Source organism: Rhinatrema bivittatum, chromosome 1 (genome assembly GCF_901001135.1).
Source record: "Rhinatrema bivittatum chromosome 1, aRhiBiv1.1, whole genome shotgun sequence".
Taxonomy (NCBI): Eukaryota; Metazoa; Chordata; class Amphibia; order Gymnophiona; family Rhinatrematidae; genus Rhinatrema; species Rhinatrema bivittatum.
This window is the reverse complement of record NC_042615.1, coordinates 18,288,592-18,309,468: the sequence shown is the minus strand read 5'-3', so window position 1 is coordinate 18,309,468 and position 20,877 is coordinate 18,288,592. Positions and strand designations below refer to the sequence as shown.

At 47.5% G+C, this 20,877-nt stretch overlaps 1 protein-coding gene across 1 annotated transcript in view; it reads right to left on the bottom strand.

Moving 5' to 3' along the window:
- The window catches only part of HSPA4L (heat shock protein family A (Hsp70) member 4 like), a 626,705-nt gene that overhangs the window by 379,909 nt on the left and 225,919 nt on the right, over positions 1-20,877 (bottom strand). The window contains exons 7-8 of the mRNA XM_029590014.1: positions 6,662-6,906; positions 6,311-6,387 (exon numbers count right to left, since the gene is read on the bottom strand). Coding sequence (XP_029445874.1) covers positions 6,311-6,387; positions 6,662-6,906 — 322 coding nt within the window. The remainder of the gene's footprint in view (positions 1-6,310; positions 6,388-6,661; positions 6,907-20,877) is intronic.

Here is a 20,877-nt window from a genome sequence, read left to right as displayed (position 1 = left end):
GAGCGCGAGCTCTGCGACTGCGAGGCAACAGCTTTGCGGAAAAGAAGAGACTGAAGAGGGACCCCGTGTGGACGCGTGGTTAGCAGCATGTTGGGCATGTTCAGTGTGCCTGTCAAAGTTTGTAGAAACTTGTCCTTGGAGAACCTCTGTGCTTGTTCCATGTTTTTTTGAATTCTGACATAGTCTTCATCTCCATCACTTCCACAGGGAGGGGAAGAAAGTACCAATACTATTGTTTTGAAATAGCAAGTGTTGCTTACTTGTAACAGGTGTTCTCACAGGACAGCACGATGTTAGTCCTCACATATGGGTGACATCACAGGATGGAGCCCAATCACGGAAAACTTCTATCAAAGTTTCCAGAACTTTGACTGGCCCCTACTGGGCATGCCCAGCATGGCACTAACCCTGCAGCCAGCAGGGGTCCCCCTTCAGTCTTATTTGATAGCTACAGGCAGTGCCAAAAAAAATAAAATAACAAAACGTTACGAACCCAACACCGCGGGGCGGCGGGCGGGTTTTGTGAGGACTAACATCTTGCTGTCCTGTGAGAACACCTGTTACAGGTAAGCAACACTTGCTTTCTCACAGGACAAGCAGGATGGTAGTCCTCACATATGGGTGAGTACCGAGCTGAGGATGTCCGAACATGCACCAAATGTACCCAACGGCGTGCAACAGGCACAACAACTGGGGTGGAATTTGGTAGAGGGCATCCTGATCCCCACCGGGCAAGCAGAAGGGTGTTGGTACGTCACCTTGGAAATAGGTTACGCAGGACAGACTGGCCGAAGATGGAATCTTGTCTTCTGGCTTTGTCCAAGCAATAGTGGGCTGTGAAGGTATGGAGAGAGCTCCAGGTGGCAGCCCTGCAAATGTCAGGAAGCGGCACCGATCTTAGGTGTGCTACTGAAGTCGCCATGGCCCTCACAGAGTGCGCTTTAACACGGTCTTGAAAAGGAATGCCTGCTTGCTGGTAGCAAAAAGAAATGCAGTCTGCCAACCAGGAGGAAAGAGTCTGCTTACCCACAGGTTGCCCTAAATTGTTGGGATGGAAAGAGACGAATAACTGAGTGCTCTTCCTGTGGGCAAGTGTACGGTCTAGATAGAAAGCTAGAGCTCGTTTACAGTCAAGGGTATGCAGAGCCTGTTCCACTGGATTGGAATGGGGCCTGGGAAAAAAGGTAGGTAGTATGATGGATTGATTAATGTGAAACTCCGAAACTACCTTGGGTAAAAACTTAGGGTGAGTGCGGAGTACAGCTCGGTCCTGAAGGAGTTTAGTGTAAGGCGGATAGGTAACTAGGGCCTGTAACTCACTAACCCTGCGAGCTGAAGTGATAGCTAAAAGGAAAATCACTTTCCATGTCAGATATTTTAGGTCACAGGAGTGAAGAGGCTCGAATGGTGGTTTCATGAGCCGACCAAGAACCAGGTTAAGGTCCCAAGAAGGGGCCGGAGGACGTAAAGGTTGCTTGATATGGAGCAAGCCCTTTAAAAATCGTGTTACGAGGGGTTGTACTGATATAGGGACATCCCCGACACCTTTATGGAAGGCAGCTACCGCACTGACATGCAATAGATGGAAGAGGTTTTTAGACCTGACTCAGACAAATGCCAGAGATAGTCCAAAAACCTTGAGATTGGACAGGAAAAGGGATCAAGGGACTGCGAAGTGCACCATGATGTGTACCTTTTCCATTTATAGGAATAAGATTTTCTTGTGGAAGGCTTCCGTGAAGCAATCAGGACACGAGAAACCGAATCTGAAAGGTTAAGTGGTTGAAGGATTAACCTTTCAACATCCATGCCGTCAGGGACAAGGCCTGAAGATTGGGATGGCGTAGGCATGCGTCGTTTTGAGTGATCAGATGCGGGTCCGTTCCCAAGGGAATGTGCCTGCGGATGGAGATATCCTGGAGTATGGGAAACCACACTTGGCGTAGCCAGTGAGGAGATATCAGGATCATGGTTCCCTTGTCCTGACGTAGCTTCACGAGAGTCTTCGAAAGAAGAGGAAGTGGAGGGAATGCATAGAGCAGACCGGTTGCCCACGAGAGGGAGAATGCATCACTGGGCTGAGAGCGCTCGGAGCGAGCGCTCTCAGTAATTGTCCACTTTGTGGTTCTGAGGGGACGCAAAGAGGTCTGTCTGGGGGTATCCCCATTGGCGAAAGATTGAGGTCACTACCAAGGAGTTGAGAGACCTCTCGTATGGCTGGAAGACGCAACTCAGTTTGTCTGCCAAGACATTGTCCACTCCCGGCAAGTAGGTGGCCCTGAGGTACATCGAGTGGGAGAGCGCTTCTGCCCAAATCTGCGCAGCTTCCTGACACAGAAGGAAGGAGCCCGTGCCTCCCTGATTGTTGATGTACCACATGGCCACCTGGTTGTCCGTCTGAATCAGGATGACGTGATTTGATAGGCATTCCTGAAAAGCCCTGAGAGCATATTGCATTGCTCGAAGTTCTAGGAAGTTAATTTGACGTTTGGCTTCCTGTGGAGACCAAGATCCTTGTGTCTGTAGATTGTCCACGTGGGCTCCCCACCCGAGGTTGGAAACGTCGGTGGTGAGAATGAGTTGAGGATCTGGCACTTGAAATGGCAGTCCCTGGAGGAGATTGGTCTGATCTTTCCACCAGGCGAGAGACAGACGGAGTGAGTTGGTAATGTGGACAATGGTCGACAGAGGCTGAACAGCTTGAATCCATTGAGACCTCAGAGTCCAATGCATGAGTCTCATGGCCAGGCGGGCCATTGGAGTAACATGGATGGAGGGCGCCATGTGTCCTAGCAGGACGAGGAATTAGCGAGCTGTTGTTGTATGTTGAGACTGCAACTGGTGAGTGAGGGCCACGAGTGTTAGCGCTCGTTGTCGAGGTAGAAAGGCTTTTGCCTGTAAAGTCTCCAAGTCTGCCCTAATGAACGACAAGTTTTGAGATGGGGTTAAATAGGATTTCCCGTAATTGACAAGAAATCCTAGAGAAATTAAAGTGTGTAGAGTGAAATCGAGGGATGACCGAGCGGCTTGCTGGGTTGGAGCCCTGATTAACCAGTGTCCAGATAGGGGTAGATGTGCACACCTTCTTTCCTGAGGAAAGCTGCTACAACTACGAGACATTTGGTGAAGACTCGTGGTGCAGACGCTAGGCCGAAAGGAAGCACTCGATATTGATAGTGCTTTGGGCCTACTAAAAACCTGAGGTACTTGCAATGAGTTGGAGTGATTGCAATGTGTGTGTGTGTGCGTCCTGGAGGTCCAGAGAGCAGAGCCAGTCTCCTCTTTGTAGAAGAGGTAGAAGCAGCCCAAGGTTACCATCTTGAACTTTTCCCACTGGAGGTACTTGTTGAGAGCACGTAGGTCCAGAATTGGATGAAGCCCCCTGGATTTTTTGGGGATCAAAAAGTACTGGGAATAGAATCCTAGGCCTTGCTGCGAGAGCGGGATGGGTTCTATTGCTCTTAACTGGAGAAGAAGAAAAACCTCCTGCTCCAGAAGGACAAAGTGGTCGGATACTCTCCACGCCTGCAGAGGTGGTGAGTCTGGTGGAAGAGTAAGAAAGTTTAGGTGGTAACCCTGAGCAATGATTGCTGCACCCATTGGTCGGTAGTGATTGATTGCCACATGTTGTGAAAGCGACCTCCCACTGGTATGCTTGGCAGAGGAATCAGACTGCTGCTCTCCAAGTGAAAGTCAAAAACCGGAAGCAGGCCCCGGCTGGGGAGCTGCTTGTGGCTTTTGCTTTCGGGCCTGGCGAGGCTGAGGCTTTTGATAAGGTCTCATAGTTCGGGACCATGCTGGTGGAGGATAGTACTTCCTTGGATGGAAGAATGACTTCTTAGAGTCCTTCCTGAAGGGATGTCTTAAGGGGAAGTTGGAAGGTATCAATGAGAGCTGTTTAAGGGTCTCATGATGGTCCTTTAATTCAGCCACTATTTGCTGGATCTGCTCACCGAAAAGATTGTCTCCTACACATGGTAGGTCAGAAAGTCTGTCTTGTATTTCTGGGCGAAGGTCAGAAGATTTGAGCCAGGCCCATCGTCTTGCCGAAATAGCAGCTGCAGACACTCTAGTAGAGGTGTCGAAGATATCATAAGCTGTTCTTATCTCATGCTTTCCTGCTTCAAACCCCTTGTTGACAAAGATTTGAAGCTGGTCTTGGAATTTTTCAAGCAGGGTTTCAGAGAAGTCTTGTATCTGTTTGAAGATGACCCTATTGTACTGGGTCATATACAGCTGGTAAGCAGCAATTCTAGAGATGAGCATGGCCCCTTGGAACACTCGTCGACCAATATTGTCTAGGAACTTGTGTTCCTTAACAGGAGGGGTAGATGAGTGAGACTTCGTCCTTTTTGCTTTCTTTTGAGCCGATTCTACCACAACTGAGTAGTGGTCCAGCTGAGATTTTTGAAAGCCGGGGGCTGACTGCACTAAATAGGTAGTGTCAGCTTTTCTATGGACTGGGGCAATGGATCCAGGGTTTTCCCAGTTCTTTTTGAGGAGGTCAAGAAGAACTTGATGAATGGGAATGGAAGTGATCACTTTAGGGGCATCCAGGAACTGGAGCAACTCCATCATCTGGTGCCTATCATCCGGCTCCGTCTGAAGCTGAAAAGGGACCAACTCAGACATTTCCTTCACAAAATTAATGAAAGAGAGGTCCTCTGGAGGAGAACGCTTTCTACTTTCAGTAGGAGAGGGTGGTGAAGGTAAGTCATCGGTGTCTGAAGAAGTATCATCACCCCAGGTATCATAAGGATCAGCAGACTGACCTGTAGGACGAGAAGGGAGTTGGATACCCGAAGGCCCTGGCTGAGGCTCCAAGAAAATCGAAGGAATCGCTGGGGGCACCGTGGACGGCCTGGAGGGCATCGGTGTCGGTATCGAAGGCATCGATGGCACCGACGTACGTATCGCCCGCGATGAATGAATTGGTGGCGAGGGACGAATTGGCATCAATGGCTGAGGCAAAACTCCCGAAGGAGGGATGCGGAACGGTGTTTCTCCTCCCGATGAGGCTGTCAACGGGGAGCGCACCGGAGCCATCGGAGACCCAGGAATCACCGGTGGAAGGGCAGTTATGAGCGCCTCCATCCGGGATAGCAGCGGAGCCAGCGTTGCTGGAATCGGGTCAATGACTGGTTCCACAATCGGTGCCGGTGTCGGTGCCAAAGGGACCTGGAGTCATTGCATCACCTTGTCGATGGCCTCCTGGACCAGCCAGTCCAGTTCTTCTCGGAGACCTGGAGCAAGCAGCCCCGGCTCCGGAACAGAAGGGGGAGGCAGAGGCATAGCCAGAGGGACTACCTTTACAGGCAGAATCGCGACTCCCAAACCCCAATCAGGTGAGGGTGGCCTCGATGACCCGGTCGCAGGAATGATCAGTGCCTTTCCTGGACAGGATTTCTTCGACGGTGGCTTGGACGGTGGCGAGGTCAATGATTTCGCTCCCTCGACGGTCCGAGTCTTACGATGCTGATGGCGATGTTTCTCCCTACGATCCCCTCGATCCTGAGAGGGAGTAACGGGTGCCGATGGCCGTGAAGACATCGATGGCGGGCGGTCACCGGATGGTGGTCGATGCTGGTGCGACGTCGACAGTGCCGGTTCCGATGACGTTGATGCAATGGACAGCGTCGGGATGTGAGCACGGAAGAGGAGTCCCATCTTCTCCATCCTTACCTTGCGACCTTTGGGTGTCATAAGGGCACATTTGGTGCAAGTCAGGACATCATGCTCCCGGCCTAAACACATTACACAGACGACATGAGGGTCTGTGATAGACATGGTGCGAGTACAGTCCGGGCACCGGCGGAACCCCGACACCATGGCCATAGAAAAAATCGAGCCACGGGATGGACGACGGCCAGCAGGCCGCAAGGGCCAAATTCGACAGTAATAGACGAAAAACTGTCAAAAAACTTACCGGAGTACCGCGGCTAGAGAGAAGTCAGAGGAGGGAGCCCTGTGGGGCAATTTACCGTTAGTTAATTCCGTGAGGAAAATTCCTGTCAGGAATCTCCACAGAGTTCCTAAACCGCGAGGCTACTGCAGCGCGGAAAAAAGAAGACTGAAGGGGGACCCCTGCTGGCTGCAGGATTAGTGCCATGCTGGGCATGCCCAGTAGGGGCCAGTCAAAGTTCTGGAAACTTTGATAGACGTTTTCCATGATTGGACTCCATCCTGAGATGTCACCCATATGTGAGGACTACCATCCTGCTTGTCCTGTGAGAAATTAATAATATAGAGCATGTATGAATTTTCACATACAATAATACCTTATGATGAGTCTAAAGAAACTATAACTTACTAGCTTGCTCCATTGCTGCTTTCAGAGGGGGCTCCACTCTAGCTAGGAGATTAGCACATAATTCTAGAAACTGAGCTCTGTTAGAAGAAAAAGAAGAGAATATATTTTTTTGGATGGAAATGAAAAATGATCCAGTAACCAAGTTAGCACAAATCTGAAATGTTTTAAGCTTTGTTACTCTCTTATTTCTTTTCTTCTTACCACCATTCAATGCCCCAGTCAGTTTAAAAGCTGTGAGAAGAATTTGCAGATCAAAGGCTTCAGCTTTGTGCTAATTCAACCTTTTTTATTGCATGATATCACATATTCAGTACAAGAATAAAAGAAAAGGTTCAAAGTAATAAAGTATACCTGTTCATTTTACTTGAAACATCCAGGTCATTCATGAAGCACTCAATGTTGAGGGGCAGATCAGAAGCATTTGCACTCATCAGTTTCTTTAATCTCTCGCAGTCCTGAAACAAGCGCAGCAATGCCCGTGCATTCTCTGTCACATGCAGTTTATATTTTGTCTTGAACTCCTCACAGAAGTAATTTACTAAAACTTCATCAAAGCTTCTGCCACCAAGATAAGGGTCAAAGGTGCTGGCTAGGACCTACACAGGGAAGAATGGAAAGTCTATTTCCAATATTGTCCTTTCACAGTGAATTAGTATGCCAATGTTCTCCCTGGCAAGTAATTTCCAACGGATCCTCACGCAATTTTAGAATAAAATAAAAAATAAAAATAAAAAACTTTTGTTTGATTAAAATTTGGATGGTGGTTGGTTGTTAATGATTACAGCATTAACATGGCACCGGGATGGTGACTTTAAACATATGAAACAATCACCCATCATCATTAATTATTTTATAACACACAATAACGATTGGTCATATTATTAGGGTTGCTTTATGGGGACATAGGAAATCACTTTTTTGAATTTAACATAAGAATAAATACCGGGTGAATTTATTGTGGACAATGTTCTCCCTGGGGCAATTACATGCATAGGCCTTAATATTATTTGGTAGAATTTCAACATGCTTTGTACCTTAGGAAATCCTTTCCCATCAACACAAAGAAAAATAAAGGCTGATGAAGGCCTCTGGACAGCTGGAGAGACTGATAGCCCATAGAGAGGCGGTTTCATGAACAAGCAGCAAAAAAGAACTAAAATAATTGCAATCAAAGTTTCTAGTACCACCTTGTGATGCGTGAACTCAAAAGTAAATTCTAGAGCTTAGAAGAAATGTAACTAGGCTAGCACAGGACAAGTCACATCGAATAGCGTGATTAATGTTCTGAGTTTCAGCTAGAACATGGATGCTCTGTTAATTCACTTGAACACATGAAATAAAAGTAAACAAATAAGATGTAACCTATACCACTCATAGTTGTTATCGTGCCTATATGTAAACTGTTGTGATGGTTCTCCAACTTAACGACGGTATAGAAGAGTTTTTAAATAAATAAAAATAAATAAAATGTAGCTTATCTATCTTCATTGATCCGTTGTAGGGAGCATGACTCTTGAAAGCTAGTCATAACTGTATTTAGTGCAATAGAAAAGGTACCACCTACAACTTGGTTTTTCTTTTTTAGTAAATATTTCAGGCATTCAACAAGAGGAGAAATTCCCCGTATAAGGCAGCAACAAAACAGAATATCATATAGCCAGATATAATATACAAATATATACATAGGTATAAATCACAAATCATATAAGAGTCATGTTTTACAATATTCCAAGTAAGGGTCCCAAATTTGCTTGTATTTATGGGGGTTATTCTTTAGATCATATCGCAATTTTTCAATATCAGCAATTTCACGCAGTTACCTATGCCAACAATCCAATGGGGGTTTCATTTTCCAAAAAGTAGCTATTGGAATCTTGCTGTCAATAACAGCTGACCCATCAAAGTGCAAAATTTAATCAGCACCAAGGAGCCCACCCAACTGCCCAACAACCCTACCTACAACTTATTTGTTAACTCTTATGTTGCAGTTGGGTACTGCTGTGGAATAGTGGACCCTTGGGCCGACCTACCTCGAGAGGCGGGGTAGGCCGGGAGGCGGAGCCAAGGCTCAAAGTGTTCACCAGGTGATTGCCCGGAAACCAGGAACTCCCCAGGAGGAGCCCGTAGGGTCCTGGCTCCTTGGGACTTAGGTACCAGAGAGAGAGTCCAGTAACAGAGAACCAGGAAGTCCAAAGGTAATAGAGTCTCTAAGTGAGCAGACGTGAGTAGGAGCAAGTAGAAACCTGGAGCGGGGTCCGCAGCCAGCAGGTGAAGGCAAGGCTGAAGGCTGAAGCAGGAACAGAGACGAGCCGGGATCAAAGGCAGGCGGCAACAGAGCGTGGTCAGGGACGAACCGGGGTCGAGGCAGGCAGCAGGCAGAGCGTAGTCAGGGACGAACCGGGGTCGAGGCAGGCAGCAGGCAGAGCGTAGTCAGAGACGAACCGGGGTCGAGGCAGGCAGCAGGCAGAGCGTAGTCAGGGACGAACCGGGGTCGAGGCAGGCAGCAGGCAAAGCGTAGTCAGGAACTCCAAGGTCAGCGGCAGGAACTCAGCAAGACGAAGCGCAACTCAGAACTACAAGACTGTAGTGAACCTCGTTGCAAGGCGATGATGGAACGTCCGGACGCCGGTTATATCTGTCTCAGAGCGTGACGTCATCAGCGCAGGCGGGGCTTGACTTCCGGGTTCTGGGCGCTCAAAGTGGCCGTACTCGCGCGCGAGGCCGCGGTGAGAGAGACAGGCAAATGGCGGATGCCACATGGAACTGAGCGCGTCCTTGGGTCCTGGAGACCGCGGAGTGCGGCGTCCCCAGACGCGGAGGTAGGCGCTGGTCACGGGGAAGAGAGGGGAAGCGGTGCAGACCGCAACACTCTTATTTCTTGGTATAGTAAAAGCCTGCTGCATAGGGAAAAGGTCTTGCCAGTTATCTGAGAGTGCTCTTCCTCTTACTCCCCCACGCTGTGTCTTCTATGTAAACCTTCCTGGCAGCAGTCCTGCTGATCTTCCTTCACCCAGTGTTCAGTGTGGTGCTATGAAGCAGTATAGGATCGTGTGCACTCATGTCCCCCACCATGTGCAGTTGCACAACAGAAAAAAAAAAGCTACGTTGATGGAAGCTAGTAATTGAGCTTTCCAGTTGATTGAATGCCAGATAATGGTGATTTTATTGTAGTGGATTCTATTTGTCCACAAGATAGCAAAAGTAATCTTTCCCACCTGCTAATTGACTTTATTTGTACATTCTTATATTCCACAACTTCCAAACCTGTTGTCTAGTGCAAATTATATAACAAACATTCATAATTATACATCAGACACATGACAAAATAAATATTGGGAGCCCGATATTTAAAAAACTTAGATAAGTTGGACTTATCTGGCAATGCTTTTAGCCAGATAACTCAGGGGTGGGTAATGGGTGGATCGAGGAGGAGAGCAGAGTTGCTTACCTGACCCATGTGTTCTCCATAGACAGCAGGATGGGTGACATCATTCGATGGAGCCTCAGTCCGGAACTTTGATCTCAAAGATTCTAGAACTTTCAAACTTGCCCTACTGAGCATGTAAAGCTGTAGTTATCATCCTATCCCCTAGACAGAGACCTTCAGTCCATGATATAGCTCATACAAGGAGAAACCAACTCCCAGGGGAGGCAGGTGGGTTCTGTGAGGACTAATATCCTGCTGTCCTCGGAGAACACATGTTACAGGTAAGCAACTATGCTTTCTCCAAGGACAAGCAGGATGATAGCCCTCATACATGGGTGATTCCCAAGCTATAGGCTATCCGAGCAGGACAAAGTGACAAACCGCACAGTGCTGAAAGCACCATCTCTATCCCTTTTGCCTGTGAGGCAGTGACCCACAAAGGAGTCTAGGTGGGAAAAGAGTTGGGTTCTACAAAAAGAAAATCATAGAACAGACTGAGACACAAAACCCTGATGCGTAGCAGAGGGGCCTAAGGCAGGGGAGTGAAGCGAGTGTCAGCATGAAACATAGTCCGCATCACAGAAAACATTACAAGCAGGGTTTCGGATCAGTAAACCCTGACAATAACAGTAGGTCTAGAACCTCCTGGATTCAGGAGAAAGTCTAGAGATGTAAATAAGAGAAGGAATCTTGGACGACCGCATAGTTTCCTTCGGTGTTACAAGACAACCGAAACCCAACTGGGGCCTAAGAGTTCCCCAGAAAACCCAACTGAGGCCTAAGAGTTCCCCAGAAGTGTGCCTATGTTTGGCTAATAGGCACAATGGGCAGAAAAACCCAAGCAACTCATGGAAGAATAATCAGCAACAACAGCAGGGTCTGTGACAGACCCTATATGCCAAAGTACCAGACATAGCTTACCATGCAGGCCAGCACTAAGAGTTTCAGGGGATGAAAGGCAATCCTTAAATGGGATGGCTAACCCAAACCCCCAAGCAGGGAAAAATGTTAGGCTTGAAGCTCACCACACTGTTCCCTGTCAAGGGCACAGCTAGCTATCCTGTCTACAGGATAGATCAGATGAGCAGGAAGGCACTTTGGACAACCTAGTAAAGTGAGAAAAGCTAAAGGCAGTACTGGCCAGAACTTGGAGAAAATATTGGGAAAAAGTTTTCTATCTTTCCCTGCAGGCATACACAGAAATATACCACGAATGCCCTAGCTTTTCTTCCCCTCCTTTTGACCTTCCAACTGGAAATCGGAAGGCACAAAGAACACAAGGAGGCAGACCGCTGGGGTAAGAACAAGTCGCTAGATTATATATCTCAATCCTAAGTGAATAACTCACTGCTGATTCAGTAGGAAGTTACCCACTGAGATAGAGCCCTCAGCCTGGTTGAAACAGCTGAAACTGAGGGTGAATTCCCCAGGGAAGAAATCCAGAAACACTCCACCAAGAGACAGGAAGCCAGGATGCCGCAAGTGCCTGGAAACTCTAAGGGTACCAGGGCAGGGTCAGTGTGATCTCAGAACGACTGCCCATGAACCTAGCTTAGGTATTAATACCTCCACCATAATTAAATATACTTCCCCCAAGGAAGCACATGGTCCAGTAAATGGAACAACCATTATAAGATTCAGGACTCTCCTGTCCGAAGACAGGGTTATCCCTAAAGTGGGGAAGTATAGCTTGCAAGCCATTGCAACCAAAGAGTAACACCTCTATTGTGAGGTCCTTCATCCCTCAATTCCCCCAGCCATGGATATAGCATTAGGTTGAAAGGCATACTTGCCAATTAGATGGACTAGAATCCTCCTCACTGAGGTAGGGTCCCGCAGGCGAGAATGACTGTCAATAGCGGTCCTTATCAAAAAACACCCACTGAGCTCAGCAGATATCAAAGGTGACTCCTGGAAGGGAGATTAATCTTCCACGGGAAGCTACCCCAAACAGGAGACTCTTAGTACGATGGAGACCCCAAATTTGGAATGGCTCCCTCGCGAACTAAACTTGCTGTGCCTTAGGACGATCTAAGGAGAGCACTACTGCCTGACCGGCTCTCGGTTCCCGTGAGGAACCAAATGTGACTGCCAGTCAGAAGCAGTGACATCCCTTCTCCAGGAAATGGAGAATGATGGACACCACTTGTAGGCATGGAGAACCAGGCATTCAGAAGGAGGGACCCATAAGGGTTGCCCTGGAAACCCAGTCATATCTTCCTTTCCTGAAGGGGCAGGAAAGCAATGGGAATCAGGGCCTCACGATCCTGAAAAACTTTTTAACTCTCCAGGTGAGAGATGAGTTACAGTCACTGATCGCTGAGGTTCAGAAGCAACCAATCTGCCATTTGCAGCCACTCTAAGATGGGGTAGGCCACCATGGTGATCAACGGAGGGACCCCAGCAAAAACAGTCCCAACAACCGCTGCTGCTGTCCCCCCCAACGTCTTCTGGTCTTGGTCTACAAGGAAATGCACCGATTCAAAAGAATCAAGGCTCCAGATTGGCAACAGACATGCAAGGGACAGAGTCCCAGAGGCTTCCCCACAAAGGTGATTTCTAATAAGAGAGGGGTCAAAAGATATATTCGTCTTCTGAGGAAGAAAACGACTCCCGACATTACCCTTCTGATATCCCCTCCCTTACGAGTTCGACCAGGGACGCAGTCTTAGCTCAGTCCTGTGGCTGTGGCGCACAACCTGTTGTGCTCACCATGCAGGAAACATACACACACCCATACAGTAAAGGGCAACTGGAAGAATAGTGCCTTCCACTGTAAAAGCATGCTAATATTCATACAATGGTATCCCATCCTACGGATGGCAGCACACCTATGAACCTACTCGTCGTGCTTGTGGGTAGAATCCCACAGCACAGCAAGGACCAAGCACCACCTGTTAGAGCTGGTGGCAGCGAGCTGCCAAAAAGCAATCAGAGTACGTGATGGCGACTTCCTCGCCAGTTAGAGAACAGATTAGGAGACTGATACCTTAATGCAACAATGGCAGAACCCTGGCATGGTTGTGTACTGCACAGACAGGGAGAATGCCACCTGCCAGCACCAAGGCCCTTGGAGTATATGCCCTGACGTACCTGACCATGCATGCTGCGTGCCACTGTCAAACTAACTCCCAATGGAGTGGATAGGAACAGTGTGCCGAAAGGTCCCCCGTACCACTGGCATGGTGCTGGGTGGCATTCTATGACATCGCCCACATGGTACCCCCAGTACCTGATAACGCTCCAAGAGGCTGGACACAGCCTTTGAAATTGTGTTGGGAATGGCTCACTGCCCTTTCCCTCATGCAAAGGTAGCAGCAAAGTCTATGGCAACCTACGGTGTCCCTGGTGCTCTGCGGTCCTGTCCAGCGGCATCTGACCATATCCACTGGTGTCCTCCATGTTGACAGTGCCCATAGGGCCCACAACCACTCTCGCACTCACCAATGATGGGTCGCATCAATGGCACCAAACGATGCTGCACCCAGGACTTCAATGGCACTCCTCTCCACTCCACAATGGCACTCCTCTCCTCTCCACAATCCCCTACATGCGAAGCCTTCATCTCATCCCTAGATGCAATGGGCTTCACCCAACTTATTCACTCCCCAACCCACAAAGCAGGTCACACCCTTGACCTTATTTTTACTAACTCACTCATCAATGTCATCCACACCCCCACATGCCTCCCGGTTCCCTGGTCTGACCACTCCATCATCAGTACAACCCTCTCTCTACCACCCCCACCCACCCCCTCTCCTCCTCAACCCAAATCCTTCCAACTTCGTAAAACCTGCCCCATAGACACTCTTGAAATGGCGTGCTCCAACATTCCAAATCACATTGACCTGGAGACAGCAGATAGTGCTATATCCTCCTGGGCAGAAACCACCCAAAACATAGCCAACAACTTATGCCCTATCATCCAAAAAACAATCACACAAACCACTTCATCCAAAAAACCCTGGTACACCCAAACACTCAAAACCCAAAAAATCCAACTTAGAGCAGCTGAAAGACACTGGCGTAAACACCCCTCCCCTGCCACAAAGACCGTTTATTACCAACTCATGCATGCATATAGAAACGCCATTCAAACAACCAAAAAAGAATACTATGCCAAGAAAATTCACCACCTCCAATTCAACCCGAAAGCACTATTCACCCTAGTCTCAAACCTGACCAAACCCAACGTGTCTTCACCCCAAGTCCCCATCACACAGACCCGATGTAATGAAATCGCCCTCTTCTTTAAAAACAAAATATTTATTTATTTATTTATTTATTTATAACTTTTATATACCGGCATTCGTAAAAAAAAACATCATGTCGGTTTACAGACAACTGAGAAAGGAAATTACAATGATAGATGGAGGAAGGATAGGAAGTTAAAAGGTGACAACTTTACTGTAGAGCCAACGGGCGCCACAGTTATTAAATGAGATTACATGTGGTTAACCAGGTTGGACATAAATTAATTATATACAAGAGGCGACAGAGTGGGGGGTAGCGCGGGGTGGGGGATGAAGCGCATAGGGGAGGCGGGGTGGGGTAGGAACTGTACAAGGGGGCAGGTGGTGGCGATGGGAAGGAGAGGTGGTGACTGAATATCAGGAAGCCATAAAATGGATGGGGTGGTGAGGGAGGGAGGGTGTGTAGGGGGGCGGGGGGACACTGTACTAGGGAGAGGGAAATAATGAGTGTTGAGGAGAAGTCAAATGCTAGGGTTGAGAGGCGTTGGGATAGGCCTGTTTAAATAACCAGGTCTTGATTCCTTTTTTGAATTGATTAAGTGAAGGTTCTAGTCGGAGCTCGGTGGGGAGGGAGTTCCAAAGGGTGGGGCCGGCGATGGAGAAGGCTCTCGCTCTGGTGTTTGTGAGGTGAGCAATTTTGAGTGAAGGGGTGTGGAGGGTGCCCGCAAGGGAGTTTCTGGTAGGACGGTTGGCCTGGTGGAAGTGTGGCATATCTTCGATCCAGGGGGAGTTATTTTTATATAGCGTGTTATGTATGATAGTAAGTGTTTTGTATTGAGAGCGATAGGTGATTGGTAGCCAGTGGAGGTTTTGTAATATGGGAGTAATATGATCAGTCTTTCTTGAGTTTGTAAGGATGCGAGCCATGGCATTTTGTAAGATTTGGAGGGGTTTGATTGTGGAAGCTGGAAGGCCTATTAGCAGTGAGTTGCAATAGTCAAGTTTTGATAGTATAGTGGTTTGCATAACGGTACGGAAGTCATGTGCGTGGAGGAGAGGCTTAAGTTTTTTGAGGGTTTGGAGTTTATAGAAGCCCCCTTTTAGGAGTGATTTGATGTGGGATTTGAAGCTAAGTTGTGTATCTAAGAGAACTCCTAGATCTCTGACAGTGGACGGAGGTGTGAGATTTTGTGAAGTGTTCTGTTGCAGTTGGTGAATGGATAAGCTGGGTTGATTAGTAATAATTAGGATTTCAGTTTTTGAAGTATTGAGTGCAAGGTGTAGGTTGGAAAGGAGGGCGTTGATAGATGTGAGGCATGTCTCCCAGAAGTGCAGGGTTTCGTTGAGGGAGTTTTGGATGGGGATAAGTATTTGTACGTCGTCAGCGTACAAGAAGCGTACAAGAAGCGTACGTCGTCAGCGTACAAGAAGAATTTTAGTCCCAGTTTGGATAATAAGTGGCAAAATATCCAACATCACTGCCAAGTTTACCCCCAATACCAAAAATTCCCACAACACCAACAACATAATCCCTCCCACCCCACCTACACACACCCTCCTCTCTTCCTTTGAACCCTCCTCATCTCTAGAAATAGAGAACATTTTAAAAAAGATGAGACCTTCTTCCCACCCCTCGGAAACCATACCTACTAAACTACTACTCGCTATCCCTAAAACAATAGCCACTCCACTCTCCAAAATCATGAACTGTTCCCTGGAACATGGCCTGGTCCCGAACTCCCTCAAACAAGCTGTGGTCAAACCCATTCTAAAAAAACCCTCCCTTGATCCCTCCAACCTATCCAACCTCCGTCCTATCTCCAATCTCCCTTTCCTCTCCAAAGTCATGGAGAAATTAGTAAACCACCGTCTCTCTGACCACCTAGAACAATCCAACATTCTCCCACCCACACAATATGGATTCCGAAAACACTTCAGTACTGAATCCCTACTTCTCTCCCTTACTGATACCCTCATCAAAGGAATGGATGCCGGCAACTCCTATCTCATTGCCATGCTGGACATCTCTGCTGCCTTTGACACCGTAAATCATAACATCCTCATCAACACCCTCATTAGTATAGGAATCTCAGGTACTCCTCTTTCTTGGATTAAGTCCTTCCTCCAAAACCGTACCTACACAGTCCTCACTGACAACTTTACATCCCCCCCTGTCAATCTCGACTGTGGCGTTCCTCAAGGTTCCTCCCTTTCCTCCACCTTATTTAACATTTACATGCTCCCCCTTACAAACCTCCTCTCCAACCTTGGTATTACACACTTCATCTACGCGGATGATGTGCAAATCCTCATCCCCTTCACAAACTCTGTACTCATCGCAATCCAAAATGGAACACTATTCTCACCTCCATAAACCAGCTCCTCACTGACATGCACCTAGCCCTCAACCCACAAAAAACCGAACTCCTCCTCATCTCCTCTAAACATGCATCCATACCCATTCCCTCCACTCTCCATTCCCCCAATTTGCTTTCTAACACAAGAAACCTTGGTATCATACTTGATAACCAACTTACCTTCAAACCATACATCAAATCCATCCTTAGCAGTTGCTATTTCAAACTTCAAACCCTCAAAAAACTCAAACCCCTTCTCTACTTCTCTGACTTCCGTACGGTACTCCAATCCTTAATTTTCTCTAAAATTGACTACTGTAACTCTCTCCTTCTTGGACTCCCTGCCACCCACATCAAACCTCTCCAACTCCTTCAAAACGCTACCGCTCGCATCCTCACTAATGTAAGAAAAAAAGACCACATTACCCCCACCCTCATTGATCTCCACTGGCTTCCCATTCACTCACGAATTATTTACAAGACGCTTACCCTCATCCACAAAAGTATCACCAACGAGCATTACAACTGGCTAAACCCACCTTTCCTTCCTCGTACCTCCACTAGACCTACCCGTTCATCACTCCAAGGAACCCTTATTCCTCCTTCCATAAAATCCACAAGACTCATTTCCACCACCAATAGAGCCCTTTCCCTCGCAGGCCCCTCCCTTTGGAATTCAATGCCTCTTCACCTACGCACAGAAACCTCCACTCCCACTTTCAAAAAGAATCTCAAAACCTGGCTCTTCCTCCAAGCATCCCCCCAATCCTTTCACCACCTACTAACACTCTCACCCAACCCTTCATCTCTCACCAATACCCCCCTAAAATCCTTTAATCCCCCCCAGGAACCACACCCTACACTTAACCCCCTTTCCCTCTAAGAACCTCAAACACTTCATTCAACCCTTACTTTAAAATAATGTGTCTGTTTTTATCTGCACTTATACAATTCCATATATAACCAGTGTACATACCATCTGCTCCTCAAATCCATGTATATATCTTATCCTTATGTATCTGTTCTCACCCTCCCCCACCCCCCCTCTTGTCTCTATCCCTCCTTCCCCAAGTTTTTTAGTTATCTGCTTTGTTACTGTGTTACATATTGTTCTTTGTAAAGGCCTCGCCTATATATTCCTTGTTTATAAGTTACTTGTAAACCGGCACGATGTGCAAACGGTTGCCGGTATATAAAATAAAATAAATAAATAAATAAATAAAAATTGATGAGTCTTGATCAGTTTAACGATATATAGTGCCATCCCTGGTGCCACAGGCGTCCACGGACATTGACAGCCCGGTGGCACCAATAGGCATCGATGGACCGACAGTATGGAGAATGCCAGGGGTGCCTGGAAGCAGAGGCTCTGCAACCCCAACATGCTTCATCGATGCCCAAATGAACCGAAGACTGCCGGCGTCATCAACGTTTCCCCTCGGCTCACCTATACATCCGAGGGTGTCGATGCTGCAAGCTCGATGACTTCCCTCGCCAGTGGCTATGGCTGACGATAGCCAAGCCAATGCTCATTAGCACTCATGGTGCACGAAGCCAGGCAAGGACTCCAATGCCCCCCAATCCCAGCAGCTCAGAACCCCTGAGATGATTTACATCCATGAGACCCGACAGCCGTAGGCCAGTGATGGGACAGCCTGATGCCCCTCGGTGCCCCGTTTGGAAACCACAAAGGAGCCTTGAAGGACCATGGAATACTGCGCCTGGATACCTCAGCATTCCAAGGTTCCTTGAGTAGATGGCAACCCCAGCTCTCGACAGTACCAAGTCCATCTAAGGCTGAAACCCCTGTCGCCCAAGGGCTTCGTAGCACTCAAGGGTTCTCAGGCGCCATCAGTCGATGGCCTTGAGGGTGACTAGGGTGCTCAATGGCAATCCCAGTGCCTAGCTGATGGTGCTCAACATCAGCTACTATACAACCAAGACTATACAACCAAGACTTCCGTACAGACTATACAACCAAGACTTCCGTACAGTGATCCAAGCCACCATACTTCCTAAACTGGACTACTGTAATGCACTCTTCCTAGGGCTCCCCTACTCTACTATAAAACCTCTACAAATGCTACAAAACGCCATAGCAAGACTTATCGCAAATACCTGTAAACATAAACATATCACCCCCATTCTTAGAGACCTCCATTGGCTCCCCATCCCCTCCCGTATTCACTACAAGACATTGACCATAGTACACAGATCTATTCATGCCCACAACTCCAAATGGTTAGACATTCCTTTCAACGCTCCCCACTCCACCCAACCCACCAGAACTGCAAACAAAGGCACCCTACTTGTACCCTCACTGAAAATAGCACATCTTTCCTCCACATGCGACCGTGCCTTCTCAATTACTGGTCCCGCCCTCTGGAACTCCCTGCCGCCCAACCTGCGTCTTGAACCATGCACGATTAAATTTAAAAAGTATCTAAAAACCTGGTTATTTACACGAGCTTATCCAGAATAGATCTAAAAGAGCATATCCAGAATAGTTTTTCCCATCTGTCAGCCCAAAAGCCCTTCACAATGTGATTATTACGTGCCTTATGTTAAGGTTTTCTAGTTTTGTTTTTTAATCTTTATTTCCATACTGCTTCTTGTTACCCCCCTCCCAGTTGTCAACTCCCTGTTAATATGTATTTTCCAAGCTTAAAAGTTCGAATGTAAACAGGTATGATGTCCCCCACTAATACCGGTATATAAAAGTCTTTAAATAAATAAATAAACATCATCAAGATTAGCAATAAATGGCATCGCTGGCTAACATGCCCGATGAACTCCATGGTGACCCCACACCTTAATGACATCGACGGCATCGATGGTACCAAGGCAGATCTGCATGGCAATGGCCTCGAGGCCACACACCACGATGGCCTTGAGGATGGCAATGCCTCGAGGGCAAGCACCTCGATGGATTCAAGGGCATCGATGGCATCAATGGCATTAAGGGGTACTAATGCGCTCGATGTCAGTCTTAAGAACATAAGAAATTGCCAAGCTGGGTCAGACCAAGGGTCCATCAAGCCCAGCATCCTGTTTCCAACAGAGGCCAAACCAGGCCACAAGAACCTGGCAATTATCCAAACACTAAGAAGATCCCATGCTACTGATACAATTAATAGCAGTGGCTATTCCCTAAGTAAATTTGATTAATAGCCGTTAATGGACTTCTCCTCCAAGAACTTATCCAAACCTTTTTTCAACCCAGCTACACTAACTGCACTAACCACATCCTCTGGCAACAAATTCCAGAGCTTTACTGTGCGTTGAGTGAAAAAGAATTTTCTCCAATTAGTCTTAAATGTACTACTTGCTAACTTCATGGAATGCCCCCTAGTCCTTCTATTATTCGAAAGTGTAAATAGCCGAGTCACATCTACTCGTTCAAGACCTCTCATGATCTTAAAGACCTCTATCATATCCCCCCTCAGCCGTCTCTTCTCCAAGCTGAACAGCCCTAACCTCTTCAGCCTTTCCTCATAGGGGAGCTGATCCATTCCCTTTATCATTTTGGTTGCCCTTCTCTGTAACTTCTCCATCTCAACTATATCTTTTTTGAGATGTGGCGACCAGAATTGTACACAGTATTCAAGGTGTGGTCTCACCATGGAGCGATATAGCAAATGTTGCTTACCTGATGTAACAGGTGTTCTCACAGGACAGCAGGATGTTAGTCCTCACAAATGGGTGACATCGAGGATGGAGCCCTGTACGGAAAACTTTTCTGTCAAAGTTTCAACAAGCTTTGACTGACACTGGCACACTGGGTGCACTGAGCATGCCCAGCCTGCAATTATCCCTGTGAGCCACAGGTGTCTCCCTCAGTCTCGTCTTATAGCTAAAAAGCGCAAGCGAAACTAAAATAAAAGTATACAGACCCAACTCCGCGGGGTGGCGGGCGGGTTTCGTGAGGACTAACATCCTGCTGTCCTGTGAGAACACCTGTTACATCAGGTAAGCAACATTTGCTTTCTCACAGGACAAGCAGGATGGTAGTCCTCACAAATGGGTGAGTACCGAGCTGAGGATGCCCGGGAATGCACCAGATACACCGCAGATGCGCAAAGGCGTAACAACTGAGGTGGAAATGGGAACGGAGGGCATCCGCAACACCATAATGGGTTCGTGGAAGGATGTTGGGTAGTGAATTGAAAAAAGTAAGAGTAGGCGGACTGGCCAAACATGGAGCATGCCGGCTAGTCAAATGTAAGCAATAATAGGCTGCGAAGGTATGGAGAGGACTCCAGGCTGCAACCTGATAAAAAAGTACAAGCAGCAGTAACCAAAGGGAAGCTGTTAAGGCTAAGACGGACACAACAGTATGTGGATACCCACAGTGTTGTAGTGAAATGTCTGCTTGTTGGTAGGAAAGGAAATATAGACCACTTAATCAGAAGGATTAGGTCTGTGTGGCCACTGGAAGTAGCAGCTTGACCCTTGCATGAAGGAAAGAGTCAAGTGGAATTCACATGGAATGCAGTGCAATGTAGATAGAATGTAAGCGCAGCATTACTGTCCAGGAATGTGGAAAACCCAGTCTCTCCCTAGGGCGAGAGAGAGAGGTTAGGAAAAATT